The sequence below is a fragment of the Ranitomeya variabilis genome, chromosome 2, assembly GCF_051348905.1.
Source record: "Ranitomeya variabilis isolate aRanVar5 chromosome 2, aRanVar5.hap1, whole genome shotgun sequence".
Taxonomy (NCBI): domain Eukaryota; kingdom Metazoa; phylum Chordata; class Amphibia; order Anura; family Dendrobatidae; genus Ranitomeya; species Ranitomeya variabilis.
Window position 1 is genome coordinate 851,658,582 of NC_135233.1, and position 15,649 is coordinate 851,674,230.

Consider the following 15,649-nt stretch of genomic DNA (forward strand, 5'->3'; position numbering starts at 1 on the left):
CTTCCATACTTGTGGTTTCGTGTTGACTAGACTCTGGTGCACTTCTCTCAATATTCTTGCAGACTTGCTATCACATACCTAGATTCACAATTTCTTCTCTTAATGGAGTATTTCCATCTCCAATATCCTATCCCAATATGTAGTAGGTGTAATAATAATGCTAATATTAGCAAATACCTCCAATTAGAAATGTAGTATAGTTCTTCTGATAAGCTATGTCACTTACCCAATGTGCAGACATTGTAGTAGCTTAGGTATCCATGTTTACGACCATTCATATAGTAACAGTTATTTAGCTGTTAGTGGTCGTAAACATGGATAGCTAAGCTAATGCAATGCTCTGCACATGAGTAAAGCGACATTACAAATCATCACTAATTGGAGGCATTTGCTAATATTATTATTCTTACACCTACTACAAATTGAGATAGGACGTTGGAGATGAAGATACTAATTTAATCATGTTTTGATAGAAGCCGACGAGAAGCTGGTCAGCATGTTAGTGTAATTATGAAAATCAGATACCTGTGGTCACATGACCACCTGCGCGCACTTGAAATATGGAGGATTTGTCATAGTGTGCACCTTGCACATTGTCATTATTTGGTAATCACAAAGCATCAAGATCTTGAAAAATCAGTTTGTCATGAGTGATCTTTAAAGGGGTATTCCCATCTCCCAAATCCTATATCAATATGTAGTAGGTGTAATAATAATATTAGCAAATACCTCTAATTAGAAGTGTAGTATAGTTTTTCTGATTTGCTATGTCTATGGAAATGGGAATACCGCTTTAGCTTGCAAAACTGTTAAAGTGGTTAACCAAATTTTTCCCTCTGGGCAAATAGTTGTTATTAACCTGCCTGTTTTGTACGGCGCCAATCTCTGTCAACTCAGAGCCATCACGGACCACTACTGCCTGCAATTCTGTGACTTCTGGTGACATCATGGAGAGCAGGCCAGAAGAGGAAGAGATGCTCTGCTAAAATGAGGTTAAATGAAGCAGCAGAATCGCTGACAAGAGAGGTCATTGACTGCTCTAAACCAGCAGAGATTGGGCCTAGCAAATCAGGCAGGTAGTTAGCTGCAACCTGTCTGTAAATCCTTAACCCAATAGGAAAAACATAAGCCAAGTCCAGAAGAACCCCTTTAACTTTTAATTTATTCCTAAAATAAACTATTAGTTTTTAAGTCTGCATACCGAAAGCTTTAGCAAGTGGAAAGTACTCCTGTTGAAGCGCTATTTATTTTCCCAAATCTACTGTGCATGTATTTTAAGGTTACAAGTTGGGAGATGAAAGGGTACATTTATCTGCCTCTGCTTCCACTTTTGGTGCTAGTGTGTACAAGGGCAAATCTTCAATATGCTAGCCATATCATATTTCATGCTCATTAAATAAAAAATTGCTTACCTTGTGAATAATCAAATAATACTTTCTGACCATCAAGGAAAGCGTTTATACTGCTAGAATTTGCCAGATACCACTCCACCTGGTAGTTGTTGAAAAAAAGAAATCATGTTATGTTCTAAATTAATGGCAAAGACCAAAACACAGTACTGGTATTCTTATGTTTTCTATTCCATAGTGATTTATCCATCATTAATAGGGATGTATCATGCAGATACAGTGGCATGTAAAAGTTTGGTGACCCCTGGTCAAAATTACTGTTACTGTGTACAGTTAAGCAAGTTGAAGATGAAAGGATCTCTAAGGCCGGGTTCACGCTTGCAAACCGGGGCTTTGCAGACGGCTGCGTACGTCTTCCCTGAAGCTCCGCCCACTTTTGAGCATCTTCTGTTTAGGTCCGCCTACTTCTGCATGCATCCTGCTTACCTACCTTAACATTGGGTACGCAGGACATGTGAATGTATGCGGATGTATGCGGATGCGTCACTTTGACATGCCCGTCGACCCCATGGGAACGCAATGTTGCCAATAAAGTTATTGAAAAAAAGAAAAGCATGTGACAGGCTGTCATCAGTGCTGTGTGACACAGCACCAATCACAGCTGTCACAGTGGGTGGGGTGATCGAAACGTCACCTCACCCGATTAACCCCTATGGAGCCGATTGGCTGAACAATAGTTTCTAGTCAATCTGCGCCAAAGGGGTTCATCTAAAATAGGGATCATCACCCTGCACGCCATCTTTACCTCAGATTTGGCATGCAGAACGGTTCTCCAGCCTCTGTGTCACCTGAGAGTATCCATTGGTGGCCAGTGCAATTGTCCCTGGGATCTCCTGCCCTCCTGTGCTGTGTGCTGCTCCATTGAAATCTTCCTGCGATCTGTGCTGTGCTGCATCTGCCTGCTGTGTGACTCATCTGTGATCACAGCAGAGCAGCAGCACCTCCCTCACCCCTTTCCCAGTCCCCCATCCCTGTTCCAGTTTTTAGCTTTTTTCCTGTGTGCGGCGTCCTGTGCAGAGCATTTATGCGCTTCCTGCATCCGCAGAGCTCTGATCAGTATCGTTGCTGAACAGAGACTGCACCACAGGACTTTTTCTTTTTTTAGCTAGTTAGCATAGCGGTCGTTGCAGTCTAAGTGATGTCTGATTTTTTTTTTGAAAAAAATAATAATAGTAGTTAGTACAGTGTAGTTTTAGACATAGCAAAGTAGCGTAGCCGGCGTCAGTGTGTGAGGACGTCCCCTCATCCCTGTTCCAGTACCCCCTTCTCTTTCCCTTCATATTGAATTTTTTGCGCACTTTTTTGCTCTTTTTTCCTGTGCGCGGTGTCCTGCGCAAAGCATTTGTGCTCTTCCTGTGCCGCAGCGCTCTGATCAGTATCTCTGCTGATCAGAGACTGCGCCATGTGAATTTTTCTGTTTTAGCTAGTTAGCGTAGCGGACGTCACAGTCTAAGCGATGTCCGATTTTTTTTTAGAAACAAATAATAATAGTAGTTAGTACAGCGTAGTTTTAGACATAGCAAGGTAATATAGCTAGCGTCACATCTTTAGTGACGACCGATCTTGTTTTAGAGAGAAAAAAAAAATTGCACAGCGTAGTTTTAGTGGTAGCGAGGTAGCGTGTTAGTGTAGCCGGCGTCACAGCGTTAGTAACAACCGATCTTGTTTTAGAAAAAAAAACGTACAGAGTAGTTTTATAGGTAGGGAGGTAGCTTTTTTTTCTTGTTCATTAAGTTCATTAAGGGAGCGTATGTCACATTGTTGGTGACGTCCGCTTTTCTCTTGATAAAAAAATTTGTTGCGTTGAGTAAATTTTTAGCTAGTGCAAGAGGGGAGCGTACATCACATTGTTGGTGACGTCCACTTTTCTTTTGTAAAAAAAATATTCGCGTCTGGTAATACATTTATAGGGAGGGCATTAGTGTAGTGAACGTCTGTTTTTTTATTCAAACCTTTTTTTACATCTGATTTTTCTTTCCATTTTTCTCTTCTACATTTTATCTCCCTACTTTTTTTTCTCTGTTTTGTTATAATAAATAGTACCCTATACACAAGCCCCACACATTACATTAGTGTAAAAGCATCACTTACATACACATCCCGGGGTTTGGAAAAAAAAATTCAAATGGCCCATTCTTCAAGAAGATGCTATTCACCAGAGGAGGCTTACGCTATACTTGCGTCCGACATGGATTCAGGCAGTGAGGAAGATCCTACATTCCGCTATTCCTCATCCTCCTCCTCATCTAGTGAGGAAGGACCCACAAGAAGGCGCCCTAGGACCCAGGCAACTTCTGCCCAACAATTTTTCACCCAAAATCCCATGTCATCATACGCCAGATGGAATTCTGATGCATATGGGCATAATAAAAATAAAAAAAACAAAGCTTAAGCAAAACTGGAGTACTGATATTCTCTACAGCACACCAGTATTCTGCATGGCCATGACAAGGACACGATGAGAAGCGATCCAAAAATGTTTGCATCATAGTGATAATGCACAGTATACTTCCCTAGACGATCCAAACTTTGGTTGTCTATATAATATTCAGCCAGTGGTTGAACACTTCAGCAGAAAATTTTCTAAGGCGTACATACCCTAGAGGGACATGGCTATTGATTACTCTCTCCTTCACTTCAAAAAGAGGCTAAAATTCTGACAATACCTGCCCAGTAAGAGGTCAAGGTATGGAATAAAACTGTACAAACTGTGCGAGAGTACCTCACGGTACACCCACAGATTTAGGGTCTACAAGGGAAAGGACACCCAGATTAACCCCCCGGAATGTCCCCCGTCGTGGAAGTGAGTAGAAAAATTGTGTGGAAATTGCTGCACCCACTACAGGATAAGGATAATCACCTCTACATTGCTAACTTTTACACCAGCATCCCATTCTTCAAGGCCCTCTCTGCCAGAGGTACAGTTGCATGTGGCACCGTGCGGTAAAATCAGAGAGGCCTCCCTAAGCCGCTAATTGGGCAAATGCTGAGAAAAGGGGAAAGCAGAGCCCAATGCAGCAACAACATTCTGGTGGTCAAGTATAAGGACAGAAGGGATGTCATTATCTTGACCACCATACACTGTGACAATAGTTCCTTTGTCACTGTTCGATGGACCACAACACAAGTCCCAAAGCCAGATTGTGTCTTGGATTACAATCAGTACATGGGGGGTGTGCATCTTTCAGATCAGGTCCTCCAACCATACAGTGCCATGCAAAAAGCCAAAGTATGGTACAAAAAATTGGCCGTGCACATTGTACAGATGGCACTAAACAATGCTTTTGTGCTGTTCTGATCTGCAGGCAATACGGGGACCTGCCTTCAGTTTCAGGAGGAAGTCATCAAGGCCCTAATGTCTGGCACTCAGGAAGGGGAGGGTCCCGGTACTTCTGAATATGATAGTGCCCTTATTGTCCCAGGTCAACATTTCCCAGGACAGGTTCCCCAAACAGCAAGGAAAGGCCAATGACAAAAACGGTGTTGAGTGTGCTTCAAGAGGGGAATCCGAAATGACACAACTTACCATTGTGAAACATGCCTTGAGAAACCTGGCCTTTGCATTAAGGATTGCTTCAAAGTGTACCATATGTCCATAAATTACTAAAATTAGTTTATACCCTGTTGACAAAGCGCACTTTGATGTACCCCACACATCTTACACATAACACCAAATTATAAATACATGCACCAGTAAAACCAAAACCATTATAATAATTACTATAAAACTATGCCTCTAGATAAATTCCTTCAAGGGTGTAGTTTCCAAAATGGGGTCACTTGTGGAGGATTTCAACTGTTTAGGCAAATCAGGGGCTCTGCAAACGCAACATGACGCTAGCAGACCATTCCTTCAAAGTCTGCAATCCAAAACGTCTCTCCTTCCATTCCCTTCCTAGCCCTGCCGTGCACAAAAATAGTGGTTTTCCCCCACATATGGGGTATCGGCGTACTTAGGATAAAATGCGCAACAACTTTAAAGGTCTATTTTCTCCTGTTACCCTTGTGAAAATAAAAAATTGGGGCTAAAATATCATTTTTTGTGGAAAAAAAATTGATTTTTTTATTTTCATGGCTCTACATTATAAATTTCTGTGAAGCACCTGGGGGTCAAAGTTCTCACCAAACATCTAAATAAATTCTTTAGGGGTCTTGTTTCCAAAATGGGGTCACTTGTGTGGGTTTTCTAATGTTTAGGCACATCAGGGGCTTTGCAAATGCAACATGACGCCCGCAGACCATTCCATCAAAGTCTGCAATCCAAAACATCACTCCTTCCCTTCCGAGCCCTGCCGTGTGTCCAAACAGTGGTTTTCCCCCACATATGGGGTATCAGCACACTCAGGAGAAATTGCTCAACAATTTTAGTTGCTAAAAGATCATTTTTGTGGAAAAAATTTGATTTTTTATTTTCATAACTCTACATTATAAACTTCTGTGAAGCACCTGGGGGTTCAAAGTGCTCAACACACAGCTCCATACATTCCATAAAGGGTCTAGTTTCCAAAATGGGGTCACTTATGGGGGTTTTCCAATGTTTAGGCACATCAGGGGCTCTTCAAACGCGACATGGCGTCCGCTCTAAATTCTAGCCAATTTTGCGTTCAAAAAGTCAAAAGGTGCTCCTTCCCTTCCGAGCCCCCAAACAGTGGTTTTCCCCTACATACTGTATGAGGTATCGGCGTACTCAGGAGAAATTGCTTAATAACTTTAGCAGACTATTTTCTCCTTTTACATTTGTGAAAATGTAAAAATCATTGCTAAAAGATATAATTTGTGTGGAAAAAATGTGATTTTTTTATTGTTACGGCTCTACGTTATAAACTTCTGTGAAGCATATGGGGGTTCAAAGTGCTCACCACACAGCAAAATAAGTTCCATCAAGGGTCTAGTTTCCAAAATGGGGTCACTTGCAGGGGTTTTCCAATGTTTATGCACATCAGGGGCTCTTCAAATACGACATGGCGTCCGCTCTCAATTCCAGCCAATTTTGCTTTCAAAAAGCCAAAAAGTGCTCCTTTCCTTCCGAGCCCTGCCGTACGCCCAAACAGTGTTTTTCCCCCACAGATGGAGTGTCAGCGTACTCAGGAGAAATTGCTCAACAACCTTAGCAGACTATTTTCTCCTTTTATATTTGAGAAAATTTAAAAATCATTGCTAAAAGATATACCGTATATACTCGAGTATAAGCCGAGATTTTCAGCCCAAATTTTTGGGCTGAAAGTGCCCTCTCGGCTTATACTCGAGTCACGGTCGGCGGGTGAGGGGGAGAGGGTGCTGAGGCATACTTACCTGCTTCCGGGGCTCCTGGCGCTCCCCCTGCCCGTCCCACGGTCTTCGGTGCTGCAGCTCTTCCCCTGTTCAGCGGTCACATGGGACCGCTCATTAGAGAAATGAATAGGCTGCTCCACCTCCCATAGGGGCGGAGCCGCATAATTAATTTCTCTAATCAGCGGTGCCGGTGACCGCTGAACAGGGGAAGAGCTGCGGCACCGAAGACCAGCTGTCCGGGGGAAGGAGCGGGACGCCGGGAGCAGGTAAGTATTACATATTTACCTTCCCTCGTTCCACCCGCCGAGCGCCGCTCAGTCTTCGCGTCCTCTTGTTCTGACTGTGCAGGTCAGAGGGCGCGATGACGCATATAGTGTGCGCGCCGCCCTCTGCCTGATCAGTCAGTGCGGAGAGACGCCGGGACGGGACGCTGAGGAGCTGCAAGCAAGAGAGGTGAGTATGTGTTTTGTTTTTTTTATTGCAGCAGCAGCAGCAATGGCACAGATTTATGTGGAGTATCTATGGGGCAACGGTGCAGAGCACTATATATAAGGCACAGCTTTATGTGGAGCATCTATGGGGCAACGGTGCAGAGCACTATATATAAGGCACAGCTTTATGTGGAGCATCTATGGGGCAACGGTGCAGAGCACTATATATAAGGCACAGCTTTATGTGGAGCATCTATGGGGCAACGGTGCAGAGCACTATATATAAGGCACAGCTTTATGTGGAGCATCTATGGGGCAACGGTGCAGAGCACTATATATAAGGCACAGCTTTATGTGGAGCATCTATGGGGCCATAATCAAAGGTCAAAGGTGCAGAGCATTATATATGGCACAGCTATCTATGTGGCCATAATCAAAGGTGCAGAGCATTATATATGGCACAGCTATCTATGGGGCCATAATCAAAGGTGCAGAGCATTATATATGGCACAGCTATCTATGGGGCCATAATCAAAGGTGCAGAGCATTATATATGGCACAGCTATCTATGGGGCCATAATCAAAGGTGCAGAGCATTATATATGGCACAGCTATCTATGGGGCCATAATCAAAGGTGCAGAGCATTATATATGGCACAGCTATCTATGGGGCCATAATCAAAGGTGCAGAGCATTGTATATGGCAGTGGCACAGCTTTCTATGGAGCATCTATGGAGCCATAATGAACTGTGCAGAGCATTATATATGGCACAGCTTTATGTGGAGCATCTATGGGGCCATAATGAACGGTGCAGAGCATTATATGTGGCACAGCTTTATGTCGAGCATCTATGGGGCCATAATGAACGGTATGGAGCATCTATTTTTAATTTTGAAATTCACCGGTAGCTGCTGCATTTTCCACCCTAGGCTTATACTCGAGTCAATAAGTTTTCCCAGTTTTTTGTGGCAAAATTAGGGGGGTCGGCTTATACTCGGGTCGGCTTATACTCGAGTATATACGGTAATTTGTGTGAAAAAAATGTGATTTTTTTTATTTTTACGGCTCTACGATATTAACTTCTGTGAAGCATCTGGGGGTTCAAAGTGCTCACCACACAGCAAAATAAGTTCCATAAAGGGTCTAGTTTCCAAAATGGGGTCACTTGTGGGGGTTTTCCAGTGTTTAGGCACATCAGGGGCTCTTCAAATACGACATGGAGTCCGCTCTCAATTCCAGCCAATTTTGCTTTCAAAAAGCCAAAAGGTGGTCCTTCCCTTCCGAGCCCTGCCGTATGCCCAAACAGTATTTTTCCCCCACAGATGGAGTTGCGGTGTACTCAGGAGAAGTTGCTCAACAACCTTAGTGGACTATTTTCTCCTTTTACCCTTGTGAAAATAAAAAAATCGTTGCTAAAACATCATTTTTGTGGAAAAAATTTGATTTTATATTTTCACGGCTCTACGTTATAAACTTCTGTGAAGCACCTGGGGGATCAAAGTGCTCAACACACTGCTACATAAGTTCCATAAAGGGTCTACTCTCCAAAATGGGGTCATTTGTGGAGGTTTTTCAATGTTTAGGCACATCAGGGGCTCTTCAAACGCGGCATGGCATCCGCCCTTAATTCCAGCCAATTTTGCATTCAAAAAGTCAAAAGGTGCTCCTCCCCTTCCGAGCCCTGCCGTGTGCCCAAACAGTGGTTTTCCCCCACATATGGGGTATTGGCGCACTCAGGAGAAATTGCTCAACAACTTTAGTTGCTGAAAGATCATTTTTGTGACTAAAAAGTTAAATGCAATATTCAAAAAACACTTGGCACTCAAAAAAATTTTTTGCAAGTTGATTATTCCATTTATTTGTGCATCCAGTTAGAAAATAAACGTTTTCGGTCCATACATCAGACCTTCATCAGAAATTCCTTTTATATCAAACTGGAAAATTTATGTAGATGGGTATAACAAGGCCTACACAGGCCAAAAGCTGGGTGATCCGGTACAAAGGCAGAGAGGCAGGCAGCCTCTATGTGCCTGAAGAGGTATATGCTGAGTGAAGGCGCCGATCCGCCGCTCAGATTAGCGCTTGAAACGCCAGCTGTGTGGCGTGAAGACTGAAAATCCCGGGACCGCGGTCTTATACCTGATGAAGGTCTGATAATTTCTGATGAAGGTCTGATGTATGGACCGAAAACGTTTATTTTCTAACTGGATGCACACATAAATGGAATAATCAACTTGCAAAAAATTTTTTTGAGTGCCAAGTGTTTTTTGAATATTGGATTGAGGGGCTGGAAACCCGACTTGAGCACCATACAGGAACCTTGAGTGCCGTGTGCATTTTTTCATTAAAAAGTTAAATGTTCATTTCTTCCTTCCACGTTGCTTCAGCTACTGTGAAGCACCCGAAGGGTTATTAAACTTCTTGAACGTGGTTTTGAGTACCTTGAGAGGTCACAAGAAAAAAGGAAAGAAAAAGCCAGTTCACCGATCTTCAGAAGGTGCACGGAACCCCGGTCCTGATGAGACGATCCAATAGTAAAGGAAAAATTGTTTCCATCGCTGCCATGACCTTTATCAAAGCTTGTATTTTAAACGCATGAAATAAAGTCAAGTATTTTATGAAGAAGAGCAGGAACTATTTTTTTTTTACCTTGAGAGGTGCAGTTTTTAGATTGGTGTCACTTTTGAGTATTTTCTGTCATATAGACCCCTCAAAGTGAGGTGATCCCTAAAAAAAAGGTTTTGTAAATTTTATTGTAAAAATGAAAATCGCTGGTCAACTTTTAACGCTTATAACTTCGTAACAAAAAAAAAATTTTGGTTCCAAAGTTGTGCTGATGTATAGTAGACATGTGGAAAATGTTATTTATGAACTAATTTTTGTGACATATCTCTCTGATTTAAGGGCATAATAATTAAAAGTTCAAAAATTGCTAAATTTTCAAAATTTTCGCCAAATTTCCAGTTTTTTCACAAATAAACGTAAGTCATATCGAAGAAATTTTACCAGTATCATAAAGTACAATATGTCACGAGAAAAGATTCTCAGGATCACCGGGATCAGTTAAAACATTCCAGAGTTATTACCTCATAATGGGACAGTGGTCAGAGTTGAAAAAAATGGACTGGTCAGGAGGTTGAAAACAGGCTTTGGGGTGAAGGGGTTAACTGTTCATAATAATAGTCATTTAGACCAGGGGTGCCCAAACTTTTACATGGCACTGTATGTGAAATGTATATGATGCAACCAACAATAGGTGTGGGCAATAGTTTAAGTGAGAGATGAGCTGATAAATTCACATGGAATTGAATTCTATTCGAATATTACAAAAACTGCATTTGTCAAAATTTAGATTTTTGTGATTTGCTTCCTCATGAACTCAGCAAAATTATGTCTATTGGCCGCCATTTTTCTGAGCTGAAAAAGGCCATCAAGATGTAAAGAAAAAAATCTTATACTCATTTCTCCTGCCTTCGTGCTCCACACCGCCACATGAACATTCCTTGACGCATCTTCGGATTGGCATCAGCTTTGGTAAAATCCCAGGACCTCAATCGCTAGGCTGAGGCTTCTTGGTTTGCTAGGTCTCGGAGCTTTCTGTGCTTGCACTAGAATAGATCATAGACCACGCCAGGATGTATGATGTCACTGCATATGCCACAACCTTCGTGGGTGCATGTGGAAACCCTCCTAGCAAACCCAGCAGCCTGGGCCAACCAACCAATGCTGTGGGATTTCACCACTGCCTACGCTGATTCAAAGATGCAATTAGGACCAAACAGCAGTGAGGTAATTTTTTTAATTTTTGTTCCAGATTATGTTTATTATGCTCTGGGGATGGGAGAGCCCCCAGAGTATAATAAAATACATTATATTCTCAGAGAACTTCTCTGCAAATCGAATTTGCAGAGAATAATCTTGTGGTTTTCACCAATATTTTTGCACTAATTTCATCTTAATTGTGCAAGAAATTCCTAAATTTTGTGCAAAGCCAAAAATTGTTGCAAATCGATTGATATATTTGTAACACGTTAGTACTGTAAGTCACTAAATAAAATGTATTTATGCCAAAATACGGATGGAAATGCAATGATGAATTTGGCCCAATCTGTAGACTGACGTTACAGGGACTGTTAAATGACTCAGTATAGAATTTTACCTACTATTTGTCCCAATAATTACACTGATACTCACTTTAACACTAGCATTGCTTGATGTGTATTGCACTGCAAAGGCCTCGAAGTTGGTGGCTTTCGCTGGTTCAGTCTGCACTGTACGACCTTGTAGAACTACAGAAATTTCTGAGTCCGATGCATTAAGAAGAAGAAAATCTCCAAGTCCATTGAATGTGTAGGTTAACCCATCTAGAGTTGTAATATGAGGATCTCCAAACATCCCCCCTGTAGCAAAGAATTAATAAGTTGTTTAGACTTCACGAATGTATTTATTGCTGATGAAAGCTACCATAGTTTTTACAGAATTCTTTATAAAGTCCTTTATAATAAAATGTACGGTATGTACTTTCTAAGCTGGCTAGTCAATAAGAAGTTTGTTTTTACAATGATTTTAAAAAAAGTAAAATTGCCCCAAATTGTAAAATAACACATATATATTTTTTTACAATTCGTCTCCATTCCCTCACTGCCACTGTTTAGGTTCCCTGCTTCATAATACACCCATGTGTTGTTTTTTATGATAGTGAGCTATCCAACCACAGGCCAAAAACATGACATCTATGGTGACATCATTAGAGTAGTCTGTGACCGCATGACCAACTCCATCCATGTGGTTTATATGAGTGATATTATGTGGGAAAGTACTCAGAAATATCTAGAAGATGAGGAAACAATCAGACTAAGGGCTCGTTCACACAACCATATCTCTGTGTTAAAAAAATCGTAGCATGCTCGAGTGGCTTTTGTAAATCGGGTGAGACTCACCCATTCAAGTCTGTATGTGCCCTCCCCAAATAACGTACACATATAGCATCCGATTTTTATGGATACATTGGAAACTATAAATGGTCTTGTAAGTTATTAATGCCTGCTGCTGTAAAAAAATGGATTGCTTATAGATTGCACACAAATCACAAGTGAGAAAAAATATCATCCGAGTTTTCTGCATGAAACTCTAAAAATTTTTTATAAGATTATGTGAACCTGGCCTACAGTGAGATAAAAGTGAGCAATTAAAAAGAGTAGGCAAGTATATTAAGAAATTAATCCTTATCTATTATTATTTCATAATTGCTTTTATCATAGATGACCAGCATGTAAATTATACATTATCTTATGTAACGTTATGGTTTATCTCTTACCTGGCCTTGGTGGCCTGTAGTCTAGACAGTTAATTGGTGGTCTTTTCTGCTTGTACATAGTGCAGAACTGATGATCCTCTACATCATTGCAGCACCAGTCGTATGCCTGAAGCTCTACATCTTGTACATCTAGGAGATAAAACATATTCATTTTATTGCATTTTTCTTACAAGTAATGTTGTTGATTTATAATAAATCTTCTCACTCACTATTGCTCGATGAATTAAAAGTCCATGTCCGTTCCTGGAAACCCTCCAAGAACTGATTCCTGCGGTAGTATACACATCTCACACCTGCATTGTGCCAGTTAGGAGACGTGCTGCGGAAAAGTTTGATGTAGTCTGACTCGCCTAAAAGTAAAAGAGATATATAAGAAATCATTGCAAAATACAAATAGACTGCAAATAGAAATAATAATAAGCTGCCACAGAAATCTGCAGATGATTACTGCTGTGGTTTGGTACGTGCCTTTGGTCCTCTAAAGATCAATTTACCTAATTTTTGACTCTTTAGTGCATAATTTGTGGCAATAATGAAGATTTTGGGAAATCCACAACAGATGAACATCGCCACATACTGTATATTACAATAATACTGATAATGAGAAGATGAATTACAAAAAGAATATCAAAGAATAATATATAATAAAATTAATACAAAACAGTTAATTTTTGATTAGCAATGCCACTAATTTTTACTCATTATTTCCCTGTCTGCTCAGATTCGACTTAATGCAAAAATTTGAGGAAGATTAGACTCAAGTGTTCCTTGCATGGGTTGCAAGTAAAAGATATGCATAAGATATTATTGCAAATACAAATAGATTGCAGAATAAATGAAGCTTTATTACAAGACTTTCTTGAGTTAAATCCATTGTGTATTTTGAAAATAAGCTGCAGTAGAAATCTACAGAAAAGTTTGAGATTTCTACTGTTATCCATAGTTGAAGTGTTCTGTTGTGAACTCTATTTTTGGGCTCCCTCTAGTGGTCACAAGCGGTACTGTGTAGTGTTGTCTTTCTGCAGGTTGGCTTCATCACCTGGTTCGTTATCCTTGGTTGGTTTCCTATTTAGCTCACCTGGATACTCAGTTCCTTGCCTGCTATCAATGTATTCAGTGCTCTTCAGATTCCTGGTGACTACCTTGCTCACAGTCTCTCCAAGACAAGCTAAGTTTTTGTTTGTTCTGTTTCTGATTATCAGCGTTCATCATGTTTTTTGTCCAGCTTGTTAAAATGTGATTTCTTACTTGCTGGTTGCTCTAGGGGACTGAGTTTCTCCCCTCACACCGTTAGTTGGTGTGGGGGTTCTTGAAATCTCAGTGTGGATATTTTGTAAGGGTTTTTTACTGACCGCATAGACCCCTTTTCTATTTTTTGCTATCTAGAATTAGTGGGCCTCTTTTGCTGAATCTGCTTTCACCCCTGTGTATGTGCCTTCCTCTTACCTCACCGTTATTATCTGTTGGGGGCTTCTATATCTTTTGGGGATTATTTCTCTGGAGGCAAGAGAGGTCTTTCTTTCTCTCTAGGGGTAGTTAGTTCCTCAGGCTGGCTCGAGACGTCTAGGATTTTAGACACATTCACCGGCTGCCTCTAGTGTGGTTGGATAGGTTCAGTTTTGCGGTCAGTCCAGTTTTCCACCTCCCTAGAGCTTGTCCTATGTTTAGTCACCTTGCTGGAGTAATGTGTGATTCTCAACCACTAAGGATCATAACAGTATAGCAGGCCAAAAAGTGTTTTTTGCATCGCAGAAGTGGGATTAAAAGAAGACCTGAGTACATTTTTTTTTTTTGTGCTGCAGTCTGTCTAGCTTCTTTCATCCCCTTGAACTCTGAGTGGTTTTGAGCTCAGCTGCAGACATGGATGTTCAGACTCTGACTTCTAGTGTGGATCATCTTGCTGCACGGGTGCAAAGTATTCAGGATTTTGTTATTCATAGCCCTATGTCAGAACCGAAGATACCCATTCCTGAGTTGTTTTCTGGAGATAGATCTAGGTTTCAGAATTTTAAGAATAATTGTAAGTTATTTCTATCTCTGAGACCTCGTTCCTCTGGTGATTCCGCTCAGCAAGTAAAAATTGTTATCTCCTTGTTGCGTGGCGACCCGCAGGATTGGGCTTTCTCTCTGGCGCCAGGAGATCCTGCATTGCTTAATGTGGATGCGTTTTTTCTGGCGCTTGGATTGCTTTATGAGGAGCCTAATCTTGAGAATCAGGCAGAAAAAGCGTTGCTGGCCCTCTCTCAAGGGCAGGATGAAGCAGAGGTGTATTGTCAGAAATTTCGGAAATGGTCAGTGCTTACTCAATGGAATGAGTGTGCCCTGGCTGCAAATTTCAGAGAAGGTCTTTCTGAAGCCATTAAGGATGTTATGGTGGGGTTCCCCACCCCTACAAGTCTGAGTGATTCTATGGCTTTAGCCATTCAGGTTGATCGGCGTTTGCGGGAGCGCAAATCTGCTCATCCTTTGGCGGTATTTTCTGAACAGGGACCTGAGTCTATGCAATGTGATCGAACCCTGACCAGAATTGAGCGACAAAGTCATAGACGTCAAAATGGGTTGTGCTTTTACTGTGGTGATTCTGCTCATGTTATCTCAGCATGCTCTAAACGCTTAAAAAAGGTTGCTAAACCTGTCACCATTGGTACTATACAGCCTAAATTTATTTTGTCTGTTACTTTGATTTGTTCTTTGTCGTCCTACTCGGTTATGGCCTTTGTGGATTCGGGTGCTGCCCTGAATCTGATGGATTTGTCATTTGCCAGGCGCTGTGGTTTTGTCCTGGAGCCTTTGGAATTTCCTATTCCTCTGAGGGGAATTGATGCTACGCCATTGGCTGAGAATAAACCTCAGTATTGGACGCAAATGACCATGTGCATGACTCCCGTTCATCAGGAGGTGATTCGCTTTCTTGTTCTGCATAATTTACATGATGTTGTCGTTTTGGGTCTGCCATGGCTGCAGGCTCATAATCCAGTTTTAGATTGGAAAGCTATGTCTGTGTCTAGTTGGGGTTGTCAGGGAATTCATGGCGATACTCCATTAGTGTCTATTGCTTCTTCCACTCCTTCTGTGGTCCCTGAGTTTTTGTCTGACTACCAGGATGTATTTGATGAGCCCAGGTCCAGTGTCCTGCCCCCTAATAGGGATTGTGACTGTGCTATAAATTTAATTCCTGGTAGTAAATTACCTAAGGGACGACTTTTTAATTTGTCTATA

General features: G+C 41.4%; 1 protein-coding gene across 1 annotated transcript in view; it reads right to left on the reverse strand.

Moving 5' to 3' along the window:
• Window positions 1–15,649, reverse strand: part of LOC143803974 (mucin-4-like) — a 284,408-nt gene that overhangs the window by 230,878 nt on the left and 37,881 nt on the right. The window contains exons 7-10 of the mRNA XM_077281725.1: window positions 12,640–12,780; window positions 12,431–12,559; window positions 11,308–11,513; window positions 1,413–1,491 (exon numbers count right to left, since the gene is read on the reverse strand). Coding sequence (XP_077137840.1) covers window positions 1,413–1,491; window positions 11,308–11,513; window positions 12,431–12,559; window positions 12,640–12,780 — 555 coding nt within the window. The remainder of the gene's footprint in view (window positions 1–1,412; window positions 1,492–11,307; window positions 11,514–12,430; window positions 12,560–12,639; window positions 12,781–15,649) is intronic.